Source organism: Mauremys reevesii, linkage group 5 (assembly GCF_016161935.1).
Source record: "Mauremys reevesii isolate NIE-2019 linkage group 5, ASM1616193v1, whole genome shotgun sequence".
Taxonomy (NCBI): Eukaryota; Metazoa; Chordata; order Testudines; family Geoemydidae; genus Mauremys; species Mauremys reevesii.
The window spans coordinates 86702904-86727371 of NC_052627.1; the positions used below are offsets into that span (position 1 = coordinate 86702904).

The 24468-nt window shown below is 41.6% G+C and overlaps 1 protein-coding gene across 11 annotated transcripts in view; it reads left to right on the forward strand.

The window, feature by feature from the left end:
* The window catches only part of DLC1 (DLC1 Rho GTPase activating protein), a 341009-nt gene that overhangs the window by 49524 nt on the left and 267017 nt on the right, over positions 1-24468 (forward strand). For all 11 annotated transcript variants that reach the window (XR_005599260.1, XM_039541306.1, XM_039541310.1 and 8 more), the window contains exon 2: positions 21563-21712. Coding sequence is in view for 10 of the 11 variants with exons in the window: in XM_039541306.1 (XP_039397240.1) it covers positions 21563-21712 (150 nt within the window). In the remaining variant the exon portion in view is untranslated. The remainder of the gene's footprint in view (positions 1-21562; positions 21713-24468) is intronic.

Sequence of the window (24468 nt, forward strand, 5' to 3'; positions counted from 1 at the left end):
CCTGATTCTCATTTTATGCCATTATGAAATTACCTGTGGCTCAAATTCAATGATAAATCTGGACTCAAATTAAGGACAGAAAAAGGAATCCTGAAAATTGATGACACTCTGTGAAGATAAAAATTGCACTTTTCAGTTACATAGTATTGTTCCCTCTTTTTGACCCGCATGCCTAGTCAGAGTTTGGAGCCCTGTGGATGTTTCAGTTATGAGTAGAAATTGGTGATAGTTAGGTATTTCTTTGATGTCATTTTGTTTGTTGTTCAAAGTCCTCTTTCTCTGAACACAAATGGGACCAACTAGCAGGAAAGAGCTTCTTTTGCTCACAATCTTTTCAGCCTGCATTCCAACCCAAAGAACCTGTCCCCAGGTTTCTTCCTGAGTCATCCACACATTTTTTCAACTGTTCCTTTGGCCTGTCTCTGACTGACATTCATTCTCTCAATTTATATGTGGTCTCCCCCCCAACACACACCTGATCGCAGTACCCAGTCAAATGTCATACCACTCCTACCTGGTGCAAGTTTCTGGGCAAACAATTAGACTCCACATTTCAGGGTGGCTGTATTTGCCAGATTATTTTCTGATCATTCACTATCCTGATCTCAGGATCCTCTCTTGCAGAAGTTTTCAGTTGCTCTAGGATCCATTTCTGCTACTCCCTCCCCATGGTTCTAGTGGATGAACCAGGAACATGGGCACTTCTGAAAATTACAGGGAGGGAGGCATCTACTTTCTTGTTCTCCTGCTGGAGGCAGTGTTTGCAATTAGCCTCCCAACAAGGCATCAGCATTACCGTGCTTATTGTCAGGCCAGCGAATGATTGTAAAATCACAGCACTGCAGTTTCTCCAACCATTTGGCAAGCTGGCCCTCAGGATTTCTAAATCTAAAGAGCCATTCCAGGGAAGCATGGTCTGTCCTGACCATAAGTGTCCTCCCATACACTCAGAGATTAAAATGTTCTATAGATTTAACCACTACTAAAAGTTCCTCTTGGGTGGTGCAATTTCTCCCAAGGGAATTTAGACTTTTGCTATAATAAGTCCCTTGTGTTCTTGTGTCAATAATTCCCCCAAACCATAAGCATTGCTTCCATGTCCAATATGAAAGAGGTTTTGAAACATGGATCGGCCAAGGTAGGAGCAGTCTCCAGAGCTGCCTTCAGCTCTGAAAATGCTTCATCACACTCTGCTGACCACTGAAATGGTTTCCCTCTCTCACCCAACCTATGCAACATTTTGCAACATTGGCAAATCCACAAATGAACCTTCTATAGTAGGAGTGGATCCCTGTAAAACTCTGCACATCTGTACAGCCCCATTTTTCTTTTGATCAGTGGAAATTCCCTCCTCACTAATTTTTTACCCCAGGTAGATTACATCTTGTTGGAACAACTCACATTTCTTTGGGTTCTGTTTCAAACTGGCCGCCTTCAGCTTATCACAGACCACTTATAAAAATTTTAGTTCCTGCTCAAATGTTTTAGCAAGTGCCAGGATATTATCTAAGTGTAACAGGCAGGATGAGAGAGGCTTGTCATGTAATACCCTCTCCATGAGCCTCTCAAATGTGGCTGGTGCATTAGACAAGTCACAAGCCATCATTTTGAACTGCCACAAGCCTTGTCCTTTAATCTTTTGCATCCACTTCCACAACCCACTTTTAAGATCCAGTGTGGAAAACCAGACTCAACCTACTACAGCATCTAGAGTATCTATTGGTGATAATGGTTAAGAATCCTTTAAAATGACTTCATCTATTTTTTTTTATAGTCCACACAGAATCTGGTGCTGCCATCCTTTTTCTTAACCAGAACTATGAGGAGGGCCAAGGCCTGGTTGAAGGCTCAATAATGCCTTTCTGATATGCTCCCTCAATAGTCTGTAGTGCCTCTTCCTTTTTTTTTTTTGGCTACTGGTAACCAGTGAAGTGGCTGTTTAATTGGTTGGTGTCCCCCACTATCAATCTTGTGCTGGACAAGTGAAGTACAACCTATGTCTTTGTTGGACTGAGAGAAGAACTGATTCCTAATCAGAAAGACTGTTCTGCTGTTCCCCATTTCAGTATACAGCACTGTGCTGGAACAGGTCCAGTAGAAGCTCTGGGAGCTCACTTTCACTCACTACCCCAGTATTTTTTTTTCCTACACCAGTATTTACCAGATTCACCAGTTCACATTTCACTACTGCAGTCCGATTGTTTTACTATTTGCTCCTTGTCAGAGACATTCAGGAAACAAACAGGGATCAGTTCTTGTTTCAGATCCACAATCTTAGCACCTAAGATTTCCCCGAGACCCTGGGTCTCAAAACAGGTTTCAATGACTCCCCATCCTTCCCTTGCTGGAAAGCTAATACTGCATGTAGCTGTTATAATGGTTTCTGCTCCCAGGGACAAGACAATTCGTTCACTGCAAACTAATTGCCTACAAATCATCTTAAAGAAATTTCCACAGACTGAATTTGTAAGACACCTTTCCTGGCATTGATTACTCAGTTATTAGCCAGAATGAAATTCAAGCCAATTATTAGCTCATCTACTATTTCAGCCATCCAGACTTCTTGCTTGAATTTCAGAAGTCCAATTTTCAAACCCAAATTTTGATGTGCCCTTGCCCCAGTCTTGGTCTCAATTAGGTGGTTCAGTTTGGGATTCCCCATTCCCTAGCCTTTTTAGCATGTCTGATCCAATAACTTGTTATGTTTGAATCCATATACACGTCACAGATACTGTTGCACACTCACTAGCCCAACTCTTATTGTTGTTTTACTGCCCAGATCTTAATAAAAACTGTGGGGCTTATCTTGTAACTCCAAGTTTTGCCCCTTCACCTTGGTGTCCCACTGTTTCCTAACCTGAAAGAGAGGTCCACCTTAAATTTATTACAATCCTCATTTTTGCAGCCAATTTTGTCACAGTACCAGTATATAGTTGAACTGTGTCCTTTACTTTTTGCATTATTGCCAGTTTCCCTTATTTTACACACCAAATGTGTCATTTGTTCCAGTAGTTCAGTGCAGTCATGAACCAGATTAGAATCGCCTCTTTCATCATACGTATTAGACACAGAGCTGTACTTACAGGGCTTATGGTGATCCACTTTTATCTTCCTCACTAGCAGTTGCGTCCTTTTCTGGTGAACTGCTGCAAGTAAAGATTTAAGTTCTGTGGCAAATCCCACAGCATCTCAGAATGTCTTTGGCCTCCTTTTGCTGATTTTGATTTGTAAGTACAAATCCAACTGAGCATCAATAAATTGGTCCACTGCCAATTAATCCTGGAAGGTCTCAGTGGTATCCAGATATGCCAGGAACATGAGTCTCCACAGGCCATCTGCTAGTTCAGGTGGGATTTATTGTTTCTCTCTCCTTCTAGCTCTTAGCTGGACCTTGGCCAGCTCAGACTGATGGCTAGCTCCAAAATGCATGTGTCCCTTGGGGGTGGCTACGCCTTTGGGGGTGACTTCAGCTAAAGGTTCCAACAGTGGGGAGAGGCTCCAGTATCAGGAAAGCTACATGGAAAGGCTCTCTGGTAGTGAGGAGCTGCTGGAGCCTCACTCTGCTGCCAGAGTCTTTCATTGAGGTGTGTAGCTACATGTGTAGTACCTACACATTGCCGTTAGTATAGACATAACCTACATATCTAGTTCTAATGGTTCGATTTGTTCTTGAGAAAGACAACTGTTTAAACACTTCCACTTTTGTTTTGATGAGTTTTGCCATAAAAGTACTTATTGTGTACATGATAGAAATTCAGTGTTAAATTAATCCTTAGTGTAAAATTATGGTAACCCAATAAATAGAGACTGAGGTTATGCTAGACCACAAAAACCTTCTTCCAAACAAAAAGTATTTCATCTTGCTAACCCATCCGTCACTTAACTCTACTTTCACCATGCTCATCTAATTCAGTGTTTTGGCCTCAGCAAAATGTTTGAATGGTAAATGCTCAACAAAGGGGAAGGTCCTTTTCTTCCTTTTCTTGTTTTTTTTTGTTTTGTTTTGTTCCGTGCATATATTTACTAATTTAATTTCTTCATATATCCCACCCAGGAGTCCTCCTCAGTTGGAGCATGCTGCCTTTTGTGAGCAGTGTTGGAAAGTTACTGCAGAATACTTCTGAAATAGAAAACATTAGGCCTATTCTTGCTGCTGCTTTGTGTTTGAAACTATCACTAATATAAATGGGAACTCAGCACACAACTTCAAGATCCATACCTATGTTATTCAACAGTGACTATAGTCCAGGGGTCGGCAACCTTTGGCACGTGGCCCAGCAGGGTAATCCACTGTCAGTCCGCGAGACATTTTGTTTACATTGAGCATCCACAGGCACAGCCCCCCGCAGCTACCAGTAATCGTGGTTTGCCGTTCCCAGCCAATGGGAGCTGCCGGAAGCGGCGACCAGCACATCCCTGTAATGATCAATGTAAACAAAATGTCTTGTGGCCTACCAGCGGATTACCCTGGTGGGCTGCATGCCGAAGGTTGCCGACCCCTGCTACAGTCAAATTAATGAAGAAACCAAAAAGAAACACCGTGGCCCAGATCTTAAGAAAATTAGTGCAAGAATGTTTTATGGACAATTTTCTGCACTCTTCAAATCTTGGCTTTACACACACAGTTCAAAAAGATGGATGGCGCCTTAGCTCGCACATGCAGATGCTGTGACTAGGGTTGCCAACTTTCTATATGCAGAAAACCAAACACCCTTGACCCGTCCCTGACCCTGCCACGTCCCTTCTCTAAAGCCATGCCCCCTGCACTCACTCCATCCCTTCTCCCTCCATTGCTCACTCTCCCCCACCCTTGTTCACTCACTCATTTTCACTGGGCTGGTAAAGGGGGTTGAGGTGTGAGTTCTGGCAGGTGTTTTGGGCTCTGGGATGGGGCCCTGGAATGAGGGTTTGGGGTGTAAGAGGGGCCTCCAGGCTGGGGGCGGTGTCGAGGGGTTTGGAGGGTAAGGGCGGGGGTCCAGACCAGGAGAGGGGCTTGGGGTATGGGAAGGGGTGCAGGCTCTGGGGTGGGGGTGCAGGCTCTGGGGTGGGCCCAGAAATGAGGGGTTCAGGGTGTTTGTGGGGGGTCCAAGCTGAGGCAAGGAGTTGGGGTATGGGAGGGGGTGCAGGATGCAAAAGGGAGTTTGGATGCAGGAGGGGGGTGAGGGCTAGGGAAGGGGGTTGGGGTGCGGGAGGGAGGAAGTGCAGGGTGCAGGCTCCAGGAAGCACTCACCTCAGGCGGCTCCTGGAAGCAACAACGTGTCCCTCTGGCTCCTAGGCAGCACTATGGCCAGGCGGAGGCGCAGCACCACCCCCACATCGCCCATTGGCTGGGCACATGGTGGTGCAGAGCTCAGTGTGCAGAGCTTCCCTGGCTGCCCCTGAGCCTTGGAGTCAGAGGGACATGCTGACCACTTCCCAGGAGCAGTGGAGGGAGCCTGCCTGCACCACAACTGGACTTTTAATGGCTCAAGCAGAGCTGCCAGGGTCCCTGTTTGACTGGGTGTTCCAGTTGAAGACTAGATGCCTGGCAACCCTAGCTATGACTACAACAAATATGTATGCAGAAGATTGTGGTGCAACTGTAGAGGTGCTATCTGAAAGCTGACCCTGTTTGTAAAACTACTACAATTTACACAAGTAAGTTAAATGGCATATTGGAAGAACAGATCCAGGAACTATTAAAACTAAATTAGAGGTTCAGGAAGGAAGCCTTTGGGCCCAGCTAGCCTGCCCCACTATATCTGTAGCCAATGCCAGGCCTGGAGGGAAGATAAAAGAAGGGAGCCTGGCTCAGTTCAGGGCTGAGTGGTGAAGAGGCAGGAGCTAGCTGTATCCCTGCCTGAAGCAGCCAGGGTACCCGTCTGTAATAAGCACTAGTTTCCCAGCCAAGAAGACTGCGGAGGAACCCCCAGCATGGGAGGTAACTGACTGAGGAAACCCCAGAGACATTGTGGCTGCCTCGACCAAAGGAGTATGGGACCACTGCAAGGCACCACCTGGACCACAGAAGGAATTCTCTGGGAAGCAAGACACCTGGTAAATTGGACTAGAGGGGCCATACCCCAAACTGAACAAACTGGAAGGAAATAGTCCAGGGTAGTGGATTCTGACTTGCCGCTGAGAGGGACACCAACCCTCGTGTTCAGGGGTTGACATACACAGAGCCCTGGGCTGGGACTGGTGGAGATGGAGGGCCCAGCCCAGGCCTGAAAGCCAGGTGATCTAACCACTAGGCCTCCCAAGCCCTGTTACAAGAACCTATGTCAAAAGATCAGTCTTGAATTGTGGGTTGTTTTATTTTGTTTGGAGAATGGTACAGAGTTAACATGGAAGAGTGTGATGAGGCAGTTCTGGCGGGACCCAACTGAGAGTGCCAAATCAGGACCAATTGCTTAAACAGGGCAGTCACAGCCCTAGGCTGGGGTTTTTCCACCTCTAAGGCAAACCAAACCAGCCAGACAAAAGGAACTTCGGTCTCACCCCACTGGCTAACCACAAGTCACACAAGCAATTTCCTTAGACACTCCAGTCTCCCAGTATCCCCACCAGTGCACTCGTCCTGGGGATGAATGGTTATGAAAACCAACACCCCAATAAAAGAAAAAAGTTCTCTCGATCCCAAAGGACCAAGCCCCAGACCCAGGTCAATATACACATCAGATCTTACCCACAAATCACGCTGTTGCCAATCCTTTAGAATCTAAAATCTAAAGGTTTATTCATAAAGGGAAAAAGGTAGAGATGAGAGGTAGAATTGGTTAAATGGAATCAATTACATACAGTAATGGCAAAGTTCAGGCTTGCAGCAGTGATGGAGTAAACTGCAGGTTCAAATCAAGTCTCTGGAGTACATCCCCCGCTGGGATGGGTCCGTCAGTCCTTTGTGCAGAGCTTCAGTTTGTAGCAAAGTCCCTCCAGAGGTAAGAAGCAGGATTGAAGACAAGATGGAGATGATGCATCAGCCTTATATAGGCTTTTCCAGGTGTAAGAACTTCTTTGTTCTTACTGTGGAAAATCACCGCAAAATGGAGTCTGCAGTCACATGGACAAGTCTCTGCATACCTTGCTGAGTCACAAGGCGTGTCTGCCTTCTCTCCATGGGTCAATTGTGTAGCTGATGGTCCTTAATGGGCCATCAAGCAGGCTAAGCAGAGCTAACACCAACTTGTCTGGGATGCTTCCCCCAGAAGCACAGCACCAACTTGAAATACAGACAGCATAGAGCCAACATTCATAACTTCAACTAAAATGATACAGACATACAGACAGCATAATTATAAACAGCAACCCATAATCTGGTCTTAGACACCTTATATGACCCCCTTTACCTAAGATTTGGTGCCACTACAGGACCTTGGTTGCAACCCATGTTCTATATGGTCCCAGTTTATATCAATAACGTCACAAAGAGGTTGTTGTTTTTTCTCCCCTCCTTTTCCACAACACTTTATAAAGTATGGTGAAGGTTTCCAGTATCTTGGCATCATTCTTCATTGTTGTTTTAGACCATTCTCCTTTGTCCCGTTGCTGGAAGCAATCACAGAACACTTTACTCTCAACTAAGCACAAGTAACAAGTAGTTGATGTAGGAAAACACTATTCAATTGCTGGACCAAATATGTAAAGCCTGTTGCTTGTGGAGATATTTAGCCACAATTGTCTCAGGGCTGAGGTTTTTCTCAGACTTCAGTCTCCTAAATGTCTGTGGCCTGGTCTACACTAAGCGTTTAAACCGGTTTAGGAGCGTAAAACCGATTTAATGCCACACCCGTCCACACTGAGAGGCCCTTTATATCGATATAAAGGGCTCTTTAAATCGATTTCTGTACTCCTCCCTAACGAGAGGAGTAGCGCTAGTATCAGAATTACCATATCGGATTAGGGTTAGTGTGGCCGCAGATCAACGGTATTGGCCTCCGGGTGGTATCCCACAGTGCACCACTGACCGCTCTGGACAGCAATCTGAACTCGGATGCAGTGGCCAGGTAGACAGGAAAAGCCCCGCGAACTTTTGAATATTTCCTGTTTGCCCAGCATGGAGCTCCGATCAGCACGTGTGGCGATGCAGTTAAAAATCAAAATAAAGAAAGAGCTCCAGCATGGACCATGCATATTCTAGGCAGGACTGATTCTATTTTTAGATACCAAAAAGGAGGGATTGACTCAGGGAGTCATTCCCAATTTTGGCTTTTGCGTCCCTGGCTGATCTCAGCCAGGGGCACTTATGACAGCAGCAAATGGTGCAGTGCAAAAGGACTGGTAACCATGATCATCTTATTACCAATTTATGGTATGGTAGATGGTACAGTATGGCTGGTAACCATCTCTGCTGTCATGCAAAAGCAAAAGCATGCTGCTGTGTAGCGCTGCTGAATCGCCTCTGTCAGCGGCATCTAGTACACATACGGTGACAGTCACAAAAGGCAAAACAGGCTCCATGATTGCCATGCTATGGCATCTGCCAGGGCAATCCAGGGAAAAAAGGCGTGAAATGCTTGTCTGCCGTTGCTTTCCCAGAGGAAGGAGTGACTGACGACATTTACCCAGAACCACCCGCGACAATGATTTTTGCCGCATCAGGCACTGGGATCTCAACCCAGAAATTCCAAGGGGCGGAGGAGGCTGCGGGAACTATGGGATAGCTATGGAATAGCTACCCACAGTGCAACGCTCCAGAAATCGACGCTAGCCTCAGACCATGGACGCACACCACCGATTTAATGTGTTTAGTGTGGCCGCGCACACTCGATTTTTATACAGTCTGTTTTGCTAAACCGGTTTATGTAAATTCGGAATAATCCCGTAGTGTAGACGTACCCTGTGAAACCTCATGCCAGCAGGCATTAAGATGCCTGGAGTTATCTCTACTGCCTCCAGCACATTCAGATCAGGTGAATAAGAGTGTACTTGGAATGTAGGGAACTTTCTGCAATTCTTCTTGAACACAAATTCTCATTACCAAATGCTCAATGCTATCACCAGTAGTTAGCATTGAAGAGCTACCTTATTTGAACCTGTGTTCCAAGTACTTGGACAGTTAATCACTACAAAATAATTTAGTTTACGCTGCACTTTGTGGTTGTAAGGACTAAATTGCAATTTATTTATGAGATAAATAAAAACTACTTTAGACTTGAGCTTGTTATTTTCTTTCATAATTAACTTTACTTTCTCATATAATAATGGACCTTCTGCTTGTTAATCTGCATTCCAGGGCCTATCATTTTCATGCGCCAAAGTTATGAATGAGCCTCTCTAATAGCTCACAGGACCTCAGAGAGAACTGTTCCAGATCCCTTGATGTTAAATAGCATTCAACCACCCTTTAGAATTAAGATTTTTTTTTCTTGTTGGCATATTTCAGATTGCTCAGCAATCTTAGTTCATAGTTCATGAGAAGAGTACAGCACTTGAGAACATTCATCTTTTCTTGTACTGAAGTCAAAGTCCCTCAAAAGCTCTCTGTGTGTTTGAACTAGATTACACAGAAGATAAGAATTAGGATATAGAGTTTTTCATGAGTTTTACAACAGTAGCAAACTATCCCAATGAATAAAGTCAATAGGAGTTGCACCCATTTATGCCAGGGGTAAATTTGACTAAATAAATTCTCACATATTTTCCCATGAGCTTGAGAAAACTTGGAGGTTTGGCTTTGCACAGGTTCACCTGATCCAAAGCCCACTGAGGTATGGAAAGGCTTCCGTTGACTTCATTGATATAGATTCTTACCGCTCAGTTTCACTTTGAGTGTCTAGTTTGATAAATCCAACAATTTGAAAATGAAATTCAGCCAGAACGGTTAGGGATTCACCTGGTTTCATTTCAAAATCATGATAAACCATTAACCTCATCTCGTTTGGCTGCAAAAACTATGAGCTGGGCCAGGTTTACACGTAACTGGGTGCAGGTTCATTTCATACATTCATAAATCTTAGCTGACCTTTTAACTAACCTGTTTGTGTTTGTAACAAGACCCAAAAGGAGCTGAGTTTGATGTTGCCATTCGCTGGTTTCACTGCAAAAATGTTACACAATTTTACCTAGTGATGTGTCCTAATCTGTTGGATTTAGTGTGATACAAATGCAGAGGTCAGGAATTTAGGTTTTGTTGTTTTTATTTTAAATCTGGTTAATTATGTACAAAAAGGCCAGTTCTGTGGAGTGTTGGCAATAGTATAGAAATACAGAATGTGTCAAGTTCCACTTCTAGTCCTGCTAAATTGCTGTATTTCTTCCAGCCTTATAATTAGTGCTCAGATTACTGTCATAATACTCTCCTCAAAGTGTAAGTGTTTCCCTTCATAACAAATAGAACTGGGGTCAACTAAAGGTAATAGCTTTTTTTTGCTTAGTTGGAAAGTATGGATGCAAGTGTCTTGCCAGTTTACAACACAAGAAAAGGAAATCAGGAAGTTATTGTCCATTTAAAAGAAAGTTGCTTATAGGTTCTGTTCTCATCAGTCTCTTTCACAACATGATTCTAATGTTGTTGATTTTATGTTCTTACTAATCTTTGTCACAAGACCACAGTAATAGAATTTTATTCATTCTACACTCTGTCACTCCAGAAGACTTGACATTTGCAGACTATTTTGTATTTATGTCCGGCTACTACCTTTCCCCACAAATTGGTTTGGCTTTAGCTAAAGCAGTGTAATAGATAGCCAATCAACATACAGAATGCTGAAGATAATACAATGTACTACTGTAACAAATTGGTACAGGACAGCTCCCATAACACAAAACATAGCCAGCAAGCTTGCAAAAGTAAAGAGCATTAAACCCACTGTGGCAGACACAGCCAGACAGCAGGTATATTATCTCTGTATTAGACCATCTTCTCGATACTTCTCAATAATAAAGGAGGTGGTGTGTGGTTTCTGCTGAAAGCTAAAGAACTAGCTGACTGTCATGGTTATTGTGAGATGTTTGCACAGCAAATAGTCTGAGATATGTAAATGTAGAATATTGGTTGCAAAATTGTTGAAATGAGACTTGTCACCTGAGGCAAGGTGGGGTCTTAAGGCTCAATCGACATTGAGAACAATGGATATCTGTGGAGGCAGCACTTGTTTACTGTCTGAACCAGCTGGAGACTTGTTCATTTACAAAGACAAATGAACCACAGAGGAGTTCTCTGAAGAAGGAGCTCTCTGGGTTAACAGACAGTGGCCTGTAACTATATGAGAGCAGAAATCATGGCACAAGTTGTTATCCATTACAGAGGAGTAACTCTGCCAGCGGGAGTGTCCCATGAAAGGTGGATCCCAGCTTTCTGAACTGGACAAGTGCTGTAGTGATTGACGATTTTGGGAGAAATGCCTTATTAGATAGGAAAGTAACCTGCTAATGAGGATAGGCTTTATATTGTATTTCATGTTTTTCTTTTACGTTTAACCTTATGTTTCCAATCCCTTATACTTGCTTTTTATTTAAATCTCTATCTCAAGCTCTGCTAAACAAACTTCAGTTTGGTTTGATTACAGATATGTCTAAGTGCTTTGTGCTAAGGAAAGCGGTGAACTGGGATGCAGAGGATCGGTTTACAGGATGGATGCTCAGAAAGAAAGAGACTGGGCACTAAAGAAGGGTGTGTAAATTGCTAGCCTGCAAAGAAAAGAACTGAGGCTCGTGGAGCCTGGAGCAGAGCGCATGTGCTGCCAGCAGCCAGCAGAGTTGTGAGGCTTTCTGCCCGGTGGCCACAGACAAGGCTTTCTCATGCTGTGAACAGGTGATAGTGATTCGTACTGGACACGTCTGGTAATCCCAAAAAGTGTCACAGCCACTGTAATGAAAAGAATTGTAAACAAAATAAGAACAACCAGAGGTGGGCTAACAATTTACAACAAACAATATGTTCAAAGAAGTTAGCCCCCCTTCTCCTTTGTGAATTGTCTGTGAACCAAGTGTGATCCAAATTTGCTTGCTTTGGTGAATGCATTTTTCCCAATATTTTTACAAGCTGTAGCTATTACAGTTACTCATACACACAGCCTAAAGAGTGGTAGGTACTAGAGAACAAACAATACAATTCTGCTACAATGTAATTTTTATACATGACATTGTGAATGGAATCAACAAACAATGAGGAGCAGAAAGAGGATAGTGAAAAGTGAGCTCTCCTTTTATAGGGCAGAATAAATGGCCAGATAAAGTATGCTCTCTCTGAATTTTCAATTGCCATCAAGCTATGCTAGGCAGAGTTTGGAAGCGTGTTGGCAAAGTTTGCTTTAATCACCTTTTCAACCCCTACTATCCTTGGGTAGCAAGGAGCTTCTCTGAGATGCATAGGCCTCCAAGAACCATTTCACCATCTGGGGATTGCCTGCCACATGCCTTTTTAAATCCATGCCTCTGATACACCCCTAGGTCAGGACTGGTGACCAAGGTGGCAGAGGGCCTGCTAGAGTAGGGAAAAGCAGGGGACACTAGGGTCAGAATCTGGTCCAGCATCTGTAGTTTGTGGAATGAGTTTCTAAAGTCCTTCAGGATCCATTATGTTGAAAGTTATGTGCTATAAATGTAAGATAAGTATCTTGTGTGTAAGATAAGCTATATCAATCACAACATTAATTTTGTCTTTGTTTTGTATCCTGTAGTCACATGAGTTAGTCCCATTTCATCTGTATTAGTATTTCATCTCTTGTAGGTACAATGCAATGTAGTCCCAGTCTGAGAGGTCTGTTTTCCATGTATGTCTGCCCACAGTAACATGGACTTACCTAATAAGCAGTCTAGCTTGATTTGGTTTTCTATTTCAGTGGTGCTATGCTTTATAATTAGCTGTTGGCTACAGTATTCCATGCTGAGATAACGTGGCCATGTAATAATGATCCCTCCGAATTGTGTTTGTCATGGGGATTTGGCACAATATTGATTACAATGTGATTTTAAAAACTGAATTCTCTAAATAGCAACTTGTGACAGGACCCCTTGGGACGGTCACCTGATGTGTTGGAACTACCTCTGAGCCCATTTTCCCTGCCAGCTTGGGACTCCAGAACCCTGTCTTCTGGAGCCAGACATGCTAGCCTGCTGCAATACAGACCCAGGTCTGGTCCACACCCCCAAAGCTGCAGACATTAACCAAAAACTGCTCAGTGGATAGCCTATCTCCAGCACTCAGTTCCCAATGGGATCCAAACTCCAAATAAATCAATTTTACTCTGTATAAAGCTTATACAGGGTAAACTCATAAATTGTCCGCCCTCTATAACACTGATAGAGAGATATGCACAGCTGTTCGTGCCCCAAGTATTAATCATGTACTCTGGGTTAATTAATAAAAGAAAGTGAGTTTATTAAGTATAAAAGGTAGGATTTAAGTGGTTTCCAGTAATAACAGACATAACAAAGTAAGTGACCAAGCAAAATAAAGCAAAGGCATGCAAGTCTACGTCTAATACATTAAGAAACTGATACAGGTAATATCTCACCCTCAGAGATGTTCCAAAAAGCTTCTTTCACAGACTAGACTCCTTCCTAGTCTGGGCCTAATCCTTTCCCTTGGTACAGTCCTTGTTAGTTCCAGCTCAGGTGGTAACTAGGGGTTTTCTCATGAGTGACTGCCTCCTTTGTTCTCTTACACCCCCTTTTATAGCTTTGGCACAAGGCAGGAATCTTGTGTTTGTCATGGGGATTTGGCACAATATTGATTACAATGTGATTTTAAAAACTGAAATCCCCACCCCTCCTAAATGGAAAAGCACCAGATTTAAGATGGATTCCACCATGTTTCCTGGGCTGGCTTACAGGAACAAGTAAACAGATCCACTTACAACCAATTGTCAGGGCCGCCAGGGGGAGGGGGGAACAAGTGGGGCAATTTGCCCCAGGCCCCCATGAGAGTTTTCGGGGGCCCTGGAGTGGGGTCCTTCATTCACTCCGGGGGCCCCAGAAAACTCTCGCGGGGCCCGGGCCCCCGGAGCTTCTTCCACTCTGGGTCTTCAGTGGCAATTCAGTGGTGGGGGGGGGTTCATTCCACTCAGGGACCCGCCGCCAAAGTGCCCCAAAGACCCGCGGCGGGGGGGGGTCCTTCTGCCCTGGGACCTGCCACCAAAGTGCTGGGTCTTTGCGACAATTCAGCGGCAGGGGCCCTCCACCGCCGAAGACTCCAGGCCCCCTGAATCCTCTGGGCGGCCCTGCCAATTGTCCTAGTCAGTGGGAGCCATCAAGATTTTAAACCATCATCAATGGCCCACACTTTGTATAAATACAATAGGACCTCAGAGTTAAACTTTCTATTTCTAGCTTCTGATGCAAGAATGATACATGCATACAGATTATAAGCTTTGTTATGATATCTTACAAGAGACCTTTTGCTTAAAACATATTTCAGCTACATCATATTTACACTCGTAAGCATCTTTCCATAAAACATTATGAAGTGCAACATCACACAAGTAGCAAAGAATCCTGTGGCACCTTATAGACTAACAGACATTTTGCAGCATGAGCTTTCGTGGGTGAATACCCACTTCTTCGGATGCAAGGCAAAAGCTCATGCTGCAAAACGTCTGTTAGTCTATAAGGTGCCACAGGATTCTTTGCTGCTTCGTCGGATGCAAGTAGTGGGTATTCACCCACGAAAGCTCATGCTGCAAAACGTCTGTTAGTCTATAAGGTGCCACAGGAGTCTTTGCTACTTCTACAGAACCAGACTAACACGGCTACCCCTCTGATACTTAACATCACACAACTTACTTTGTTTTGTCCTGGGTTTTTTAAAAGTGATTTTCTATCTGATGGGCTGCAAAGTTTCACTATTAAAATAGCATATTTATTAGCGCAAATGTCTTGGTTGGTCACAGAGAAGTGCAGGATAGCTAAATCAAAACTGACTGAGCCAGTGCACACGAAAAACAACAACAACAAAAACCCAATTCAGGATGAACTTGTTCTGAGTTTTAGACAAAACCCCCTCAAAGAAGGGAAGTACTGCAGTGGGATTTGTGCATTAAGATTGAAAGGCTGGCGAATTTGTGAGTCAGTACATTTTTTAAACACAAAATCAGATAAAGCTTAAGAGGTTCTGTCAGCAGAGGGTACCCTGATTAGCGAGATCTCCCCACATCCCATCTGAGGGGTGCAGAAGAGGGAAAGTAGTGCTGTATCTGTGGTAGTGCATCCAACCACCCAGCCCTTCCTGGAACCCAGAGGAAAACCACCAATGGGAACTTTTGGGGGTTCACACTCCATGTGGTTTCCTAGTGCAGAAGAGGGAACAGCCACTATCCAAACCATGCTCTTCTGCAGCGGCAGTGACAATCCACATGGCTAGATGTCTCAATTATTATCCCAGGGAGTAATACAACAGTATGACTTTTCCTAAGGTCAGATGTCCTGTGAGAGTTTCTGTGAGAATCTGTTCAGTTGTACCCTTCATCTTGTATTGAAAGGGGACAGTGTTTCACTATGTTGTACCTCAATCAAGTGTTGCCTAACGCTTCTCTCTCTCTCTCCCAGATATCATCTCCTTAAAAGTTTAACTGGAATATTGAAAGCATGTTTTGGAAACAGTTTTAGAACCGCCCAGTAAATTCTACTCAATCAGATGAACACTAGTCTGGGACTCAAAGTATCTATAAGGAGCATTAAAAACCTGTACTTGCCAGAAAAATATCTTGTTTGTTTTTTAATTTCATTATATTTTGGTTTATAAATTAGGGAAATATTTTCCATGGCTAATTTGTTTTAAATATTGTTCAGTTGGATGGTTCAAGCTATACTTAAGAAAAATACTCTGATCTTTTTTAGCATCTGGACCTGAAGTCCTTAATGTGGGAGAAAATATAGGCAGTGCTACCATTTTCTCAGCATGTGGAAAAGCTCTCTCTTGGAATCCATATACCATTTCCTCTCTCCTAAAAGGATGAGGAATATGGCCCCAGTATAGTAGTATGAGATATAATCTTCAGTGAGAGATAAGATTCTCAGGCTTTTACCCAATTTTATCTTAGCTGTACATTGCAGTGCAAAAAGATTTAAAAAAATGTATCTGATTTATATAACTGCTTGTAAAAAATCAACAGATAGTTTTGAAATAGGATATATTGCATTATCCTGAGCTCTTGCTGTCAGTTCAGATGAATGCCTTCACAGTTTATGAAAAGAGATTTAATACCTTTCCATTTTTGAACAGGATATTTTTTAGCAGTGAAAGACAAGGACGAAGAATTTAATGTCATATGAAATGTATAACACTAATGTAAGATTTTAGGCTCAGTCCAACTGGCTGCAGATCAAAGATACTCAGAGAAACTCAGCCAACTCTTTTTGTAAAAGGTCCCTTTCTTTTGTGGGTGAGCAAAGCTGGTCTTTCCAGCCCCACAATAAGTCTGCCTCTGAAATCTAAGGCATCTAGCACTGTAGAAACCAACAGGATTTGACTTTTTTATATTTTTGATTCAACATGTCTGATCTGGGCAGTCAAGCCCACCCAATTGTGCTTAACTAGCCATTCATAGATTCAGTTGTACAAATGTAAGCATGCAATTTGTACAGTTGTGTAAAAAATATCATTTTCAGATATGCAAGTGAGCCTCTACAGTTTACAAATCCGGCCCTAAAAACATTTTTTTTCTTAAATGCAGGATTTCCCTGACAGCCATTTTTAAAATACTGATTGGTCTTATGATGAGAAATTTTGAAAAAGCTTCTACAACTTCATATTTATCTTCTACTTTCACTAGCACCTTATGGAATATTTTAATTCAAACACAACTACAATTTTTCGCCTTCCTCCGAAGCATGGGGCAGGGGTCACTTGCTAAGGAGTGGGTGGATCGGCTTATGTGGCCTGCATCTTGCAGGAGGTCAGACTAGATGATCATAATGGTCCCTTCTGATCTTGAATTCTATGATTCTATGATTATGAACAGAAATTCACAAAGTGCAATTTGTGATGTAAGATCCTTTTAAAATTTATTATTGCATTTGTTCACTTACTAATTTTCAATATTCAGCAGCTTGCAGTAAGTTATAAAAATTAGTGTGCTCTTATACTTAGCATTTTCTTGTGTTTGTTTTTTTACTACATCATGGATTGGTTTTGAAAAGAAATATTCTGGGAAAATTTTGAGAACAATGCAGTAAGAATTATCTTACCAAAACTGATCAAAGATCCATTTAGTCTGGTATCTTGGTTCTAACACCATATTCTTATGAGGGATATATAAAATCCTTATAATGTACAGTACCTAAAGCATTATTATGGAAGGACTACCCAAGGTTCTATAATTAAGGTTGCAGAAGGACACGTCACTGCTTCCCGGGAGCCACCTGAGGTAATCGCTGCCCAGAGCCCACACCCCAAACTCCCTCCCACATCCCCACACCTTGCCCCAGCCCGGCGTCTGCATCCCCAACCCACACCCCGTACCCCTCCCACACCCCAACACCCTGCCTCAGCCAAGAGCCCTCCCACACTCCAAACCCCTCAGCCCCAGCCCAGAACCCCCTCCTGACCCCCAAATCCCTTATCCCTGGCCTAACCCCAGAGCCCACACCCCCAGATGGAACCTGCACACCAGCCTCTGCCCCAGCCCAGTGAAAATGAGCAAGAGAGCAAGGGTCTGAGAGAGAGAGTGACAGAGGGAAGGGGGATGGAGTGAGCAGGGGCGTGGCCTCATAAGAAAGGGACAGGGCAAGGGTGTTCAGTTTTCTGCCATTAGAAAGTTGGCAACCCTATTTGTTCTGCTCCACAGTGGACGAATGACGATATCTATAACAGTACAAATAAAATATTAAAAGTTGAGATTAAATATTTTCAAGTCTTTAAAAATATCCCAGGGTAACATTCCCTTTTGGGTTTCATGTTTATTTCTTCATGTATGGAATTTTAAATTTAAAAACTCAAGCAAATTCCCAGGAGAAAACTTCATTAAGGTTGAGAGCACATATCAAGATAAAATACATTAAAGGGATATTGCAGTTATCCCAAACCCAAGCATTGTAAACACGGGAAATTCAAAGTTAAAATTACATTTAAAGGAAATCCAAATGTATTAAGCTATGTAAATGCACAGATAAGTACCCCTGTAGTGGCAGGAGTAGAGTTTTTAGTGGTGGGAAAAGAAAATGTGTCTTTAAAAATCAGTTTAATGTAATCTGGGACCACACACTGAAATGCCTTAGTCATAATTGTATGGTTATTGCATGGTTTCACTACATGGCAGAGTTAGGATTGTTTGGGTGCCTTTTCATACTTGAGCATGTTTGGATTTCTTTTAAGTGTAACCTTATCTCTGAATTTCCTAGGTTTCTAATGTTTGGTTTGTGGGTATTTGCAACATCTGATGGTTTGGGGGTAAATACAGTGTGTTTTAGCCTATATTACTGATATATTTGCTCATACTTAATTCTTAACATTGTTTTTGGTTACACCAGCTAAGATAAAACTTGCAGACTATAAATTTTAATACATCATGACCTAAATTGTTCCCTTTCTGGAGTCAGGGAGGAATTTTGACACGTTGTAAAATAAGTTCCCTGACAAAAAACGTGTTAAGACTTATTTAAACTTTAGAATACATATCACTAGTTTAACTGATTAAGGCAGGTGTCCTGTGGCGAGTGGGAAGAAGAGAAGTATATGGCATGTTGTTAGACAGTATCATAATGCAAACACACAAGGGAGCCAGATTAAGGTGCAAAGACAACTTTAATTCTAGCATCTTCTAACTTTTGAGAGCTTAACTCTGTAGCCTTTTTTTTTAATGTAATATACCTGACAACTACTGGATGTTACAATCATCTTGAAAATAATTTGCAATTGAGAAAAGATCTGGAGCGTGGCGGGTGAGGGAAAGGAAATATTGTCACTTCAAAAGAAAAGAAATGGATTGTTGGTGTCTTGCTAACTACAGATAAAATCACAAGTTGGTAACAAAATCTCAGAATATACACATGAGGGAATATGGAGAAGACAAATAAGCCGTAAAAGCCTTGGAACTTGGTTTGATAATATCAAGGCTAAAATTGTTTCGACATACACTGAATAAATATTATTAGAGGATTCATCTATCTTACTGGATTTCCAACTCAAGAATAGCTTTTTTTTTTAATGGTATACTTTAATTTTTGTTGGTATAATTGTTAGGCTTTTGTGAAAGAGACAGAAAGCAATGATAGAGATATACAATGAGTCATGCTCAAGTGCAGTGCAAATGGAAAAGTCTGTTTGTTTTTTAAAAAAAACAAACAAATGAAAAACTCCTCAGCCAGGATGCTGTTCTGACTCCCATTCACAGGAGTATTGCAATAATACAGTACTTAGAGGCCTAAATATATCTTTGTTTTGAAAAGGATCCTAGGCCCAAACCCTCATCCCCTGCATCAGGCCTAATTATCTTTTCTGGATAATAATAATTAGGCTTATTATAAAAATAATAATGCTTTGCCACTTCTTAATTATAAGTGATTCCTCTCTACCATTATTAATCCACTTCATGAAAAGCCAGCCTAAGGATTTCGGGGAGAATTTGTGAGAGGATTGTTTGGAATAAACTCCAAATCTGACTGATTCATTGTACGTAAAACCTCTGGGTATGTACATGATATTTAATGCCTTTCCAACCCCCATCACTTTTCACCTCTTGCTGCAGAAATGCAGCTCATTTGCTTTTTCCTTTCGAGTTTCATGATTGTTTGCTATTGGTTTACATTTTCAGTGCTAAGATTCCAAGGAAGAGGAATACAAATGTATTTTAAAATCATCGGGGGATCTTGTTGATGCAGGCTTTTCTGGGCCCCATAGGGTGGTTCTGCTTCTGTGGCAGCTGTGCTCCCCTCTTTAGGCATGGGGGTTGACTAGTGAATCAGCTTAGTCATAGCAATATCAGTCATGCACAACCCCGATCACCCACACAACAGTATGGTGGAGCGGCCATGGAGCCACATACACCTCTACCTCGATATAAAGCTGTCCTCGGGAGCCAAAAAATCTTACTGTGTTATAGGTGAAACCACATTATATTGAACTTGCTTTGATCCACTAGAGTGCGCAGCCCTGCCCCCCGGAGCGCTGCTTTACCGCGTTATATGCAAATTGATGTTATATCAGATTGCGTTATATCGAGGTAGAGGTATAGTATGCGGAGGATTCCTCACCTCCCTGTGCAGCAAAGCCTCACCTGTTCCACTGCTTTCTGCATCCATGACACTATTTGTCCCCTAATATACCAAAGTCCAAAAACATCAACTAGAATAAAGAAACTCAGAGGTTTTGGTTGCAAGGGTTCAACTTGGAAGATAGTAAAATTCACTGCTTGCCATGTGGCTTCCCACTAACGCTATACATTTCAGGTTCACTCTAAACTCTGCTCACATTCCCCAGGAGGCTCTGACAGCTCAGGGATCCCTTCAGCAAGTCTGGCCAGAATTTTAAATTGTCGCAAAAACTGAAACAAGAACCTGGGTTTTGCTTCTCATTATGAAAGTCTTACTCAGCTGTCCCAATGACTAATTAACACTCTACAGGGATGTTGGTTTGTATTTCTGCTTCTCTAATGCCCAACAAAACATTCACTGGTTAGTTTCCATTTCCAATAGTTAAGAATACATAGGGCTTATTTTCCAAGAGCTGCAGTGGAGTTTAGCACCATAACTGCTTTACCTTCAGTGAACATCATCCAGATACTATTTTTCATAATATTTTAAGGACCTAATCAGCCCTTGGATGCCTGTCATTGGAATCCAAAGCAAGTACAGAGGCAACAGGCTTATGTGTGGTTTGTCTGTGCCTCTGCTGGTCTGGGGATTCACACTCCAAGCTTCTTTTAAAGGAGGAATTATAACTCTTCTCTTTCCATCCCCCAACAAGGGAATGTGGGAGAGATTCTGGGATGGGAAGCATATGGAGTTTCCTGTCCCCTGTGCAGGCATCTATAAATACAGCCTGTATTTTATTACAGGACAGGGAGATTTCATGTACAGCAAGATTTTACAGCCAAGACACAAACTCTTCAAACAATTGGTTTTCTAAATGCATTGGTAAGTCCATAAGGTACAGCAGCAGCATTAATGGGTGCCACTGACAAAGGACATGGTATTCAGAGACAACTGAAAAATGGCTTTCTGTGGATTTTTTCCCATTTCTATCACACATTCAAAAATATGCCACTTATATTTTTACATATTTTACTTTGTTCATCACAAGGAAAGAGAACTTTACTTCAAATAAAACTAATTAACTGTGGGGGCAGGGGTTTGGAAAAGGAGGATAAGTTTAGATAGCCCTTTTGAATGGGAGATTACTCATGAATTGGAGAAATCCCCACAGTGCATTTATGTCAATAGTATTGTACGTGTTCTTTCCTCACACATTCCAGTACAAGATGTATATTAAATATGTGTACCAAATGCTTAACTGGCAGTAAGTCAACCTTTTCTGAGTGAACAGCCCATTGATGATACAAAATATTTTTCTTTTTTCCCTCAAAAAATGAGAGTTTGTTGCCCATTATTCAATGACTTTTTGTCAAATTAGGGAACAGAGAGCTTTTTATTCTTTCCATGAAGTGCCCTTTCAGATTCAGTAATTGTATGTTCTGTTCCTCAGGAAATGAGAGAAGATCGAGATCGGTCACGATTGGACTCCATGGTGCTGCTAATTATGAAACTGGACCAGCTCGATCAGGATATTGAAAATGCTCTCAGTACAGGCTCTTCACCATCCAGCACCCCAACGTACAAACGGAGGCATATACCTGTGAGCCTGTTTGCTAACTCTTTCTTTTTATTCTAATTAGATTTATTTTGGTTCATTCATTCATTTCTCTTCCTCTCTATCTCTCTCTCATTACTTTGATCAGCCTTTCACTTGCAGATTGCACTTTTCTGTGAAAAGAGAGCTGATATGTGGGAGAATTATGAAAACATCCCAGATGAAAGAATGGGAGAACAGCAAAATTCAAAAGGTGTCAGGCTGTTTCTATTACCTCTTATCACTAAGACAAATTAGAGTGGAGTTAGAATCACAGTAATGTTAGCCTGTGAATATATGCACATTCCATTTGATTTGTAATAGCTAGAGTTGAAAATGTACATTAGTTACAGTTTATTTTGTTCCTAGTTGTGGGGTCCAGAATTTTTTCAGCAGGGAGCCACTTGTGAACCACTTATGAAATCCTCCTCTGTTAGAATAATATTCCAGCATAATCCACAATTTTTATTTAGATGGATATTTTTATTTAGATAAATTTTTATTTATTTACATGTTCATTCTATCCAGTGTTTGGAATGAAGCTTTTTTTCTAACAAAGTCATCTTCATCATTTCCATACAGTCCAGTTAGTAATATGTAGGAGAAAAATGGTTTTCTATTTTTATTTGAATCTTAGCATGTTGGCCAGTTGAAGAGCATGTAGTTAATAATATAATACAATTAATGTTTGTATTCTGTTACTTAGCAAAAAGTTTGACAGCATATTACAGTTAAGCCACTTAAAATATAGAGGTGTTGAAATACCCCCAAATCATAAATATTTGCTTATCTCTCAATAGGGACTGCCATAATGTTCACTATTTAAAATAATAATAATGCTTTGTGAGATACTCGACTGGCAATTTTTTAAACTCGTCCTTAGAAGAAACCAAATCCAAACTGAAAAAGAAAGTACAACACAAAACAACATAGCTACTACATATCTCTGAAATCTTTAATAGAAATGTTTTCAGTTTGAATGAGAGACTTTTGAAGACTTTGACTGGCTGTTAAGTGTCTCCTGATGTCATTTTTCTTTTTAATTTTATTTCTCTTGTTGAAATTACATTGCACTCAAATCTTCAAATTGCATAGAAAGTACTCTCAGAGGTGCACTTCATCCCTGTGCCAAGGACCTGCCCAAAATTAATTCACCCACTCAAATCCCACTTAAGCCATAGGAAAGTGGGATTTAAGCAGTACATGAGCTTTTGTGCAGGCTCCCTCTGTGCAGAGATGAATTTCACCCATGGTGCTTAATCCCACTCCCCGTGCAGATGCTTGCAGAAAATCCCATTGACAATAATGGAATCAAAGTGGAGTCCAAAATTCCCATTGAAATTAGTGAGTGTAGAAATAGGGTCCCAAACTATCAAAAAAAATTATGCTCTATTCCCTTTAAATATAGCTGGCTCATGAATTTTCAAGGAGTTTTAACTGTATGTAAAATTTGAAGAAACATTAATAAGTCATTTTTGAGCTAAAAGGAGACAGAAATAAAAGTCCATATCAAGGCAATTTTTAATTAGTTGTAACTGAAAAAAAAAGGCATGGTGTATGTTCTTCAACTTTGCATAAACATTCTCCTCTGCTTTCAGAGTCAATCAGGGAATTCTGGGGCAAAACCACTTTTGCAGGCCAACGTGGCAGTCTATTAAGGCTTCATAATGGCAGCTGGTTGAAAACTTAACTATTGGTATGCTGCCTGTTCTCCATAAAAAAACTTGTGATTGCTTAGAGGAAAAAAAGATGAGGGCTGGAAATTAAGAAATGTTATCTAGAATATTCTGAAAACAGGGAAATGTTTAATTCATTTCAGATAAAAAGTACATGTGTTGCTTTGACAATATAGATTCCAAGGTCAGAAGGCACCATTGTGATCATGTAGTCTGAGATTCTGTATAACACAGCCCATTGAATTTCCCCAAAATAGTTCCTAGAGCCTATGTTTCAGAAAAACATCCAATCTTGATTTAAAAATTGTTAGTGAGGAAAAATCCATTATGACCTTTGATAAATTGTTCCAACAGTTAATGACCATTGTTAAAAATTTACACTTTATTTCCAATCTGAATTTGTCTAGCTTCAACTTCCAGCCATTGGATAATGTTATATCTTTCTCTGTTAGGTTGAAGAGACCACTATTAAATATATGCTCCTCATGCAGATGTCGAACAGAGATGTCACTAGAATAATGTAACTGTTTAAGGCCAATGTTGCCTCTTATCTTCATAACCTTTTAAAACTGCTTTATTTTAATCTTTTGATCTTTTAGGGACAACTTGTGTGCTTAGATATCACACATGTAACTTTCACTGATGTCCTTTAGACTGGAATTTGCATGTCATAGAGGAGAATCTGTCCCTTAATGTTCCATTGTTCTCAGGGGTTCTCATTATAGGGGGTTTAATATATGGTACGATAATGAGAGATCCATAATATCTATCATCCTGCTTTGCATTCTACAGCTGCCAGTTGTGGGGAGCCTGTTGGAAGGCAGCATGTAAAAAGCCCCAAATGGCTTCATGGTATATTTCTACTAGCCAAGAAAAGAACATGAGGCAGTGGGAGCACCTAGTGAGCTTTCAGAGGTGGCTAAGTGTGCTCATTCTGGTATGGCCTTGCAACAAGCTCTCTAGAGGTCTAGCAGTGCACCTGTTGGTATCCGAAAATGATTATGCAATGATAGATATGAAACCCAGAATGCATATAACATTGCCACAGGGTCACTGGCCCCTTTAAGAGGGAGCAGGGTCCAGTGC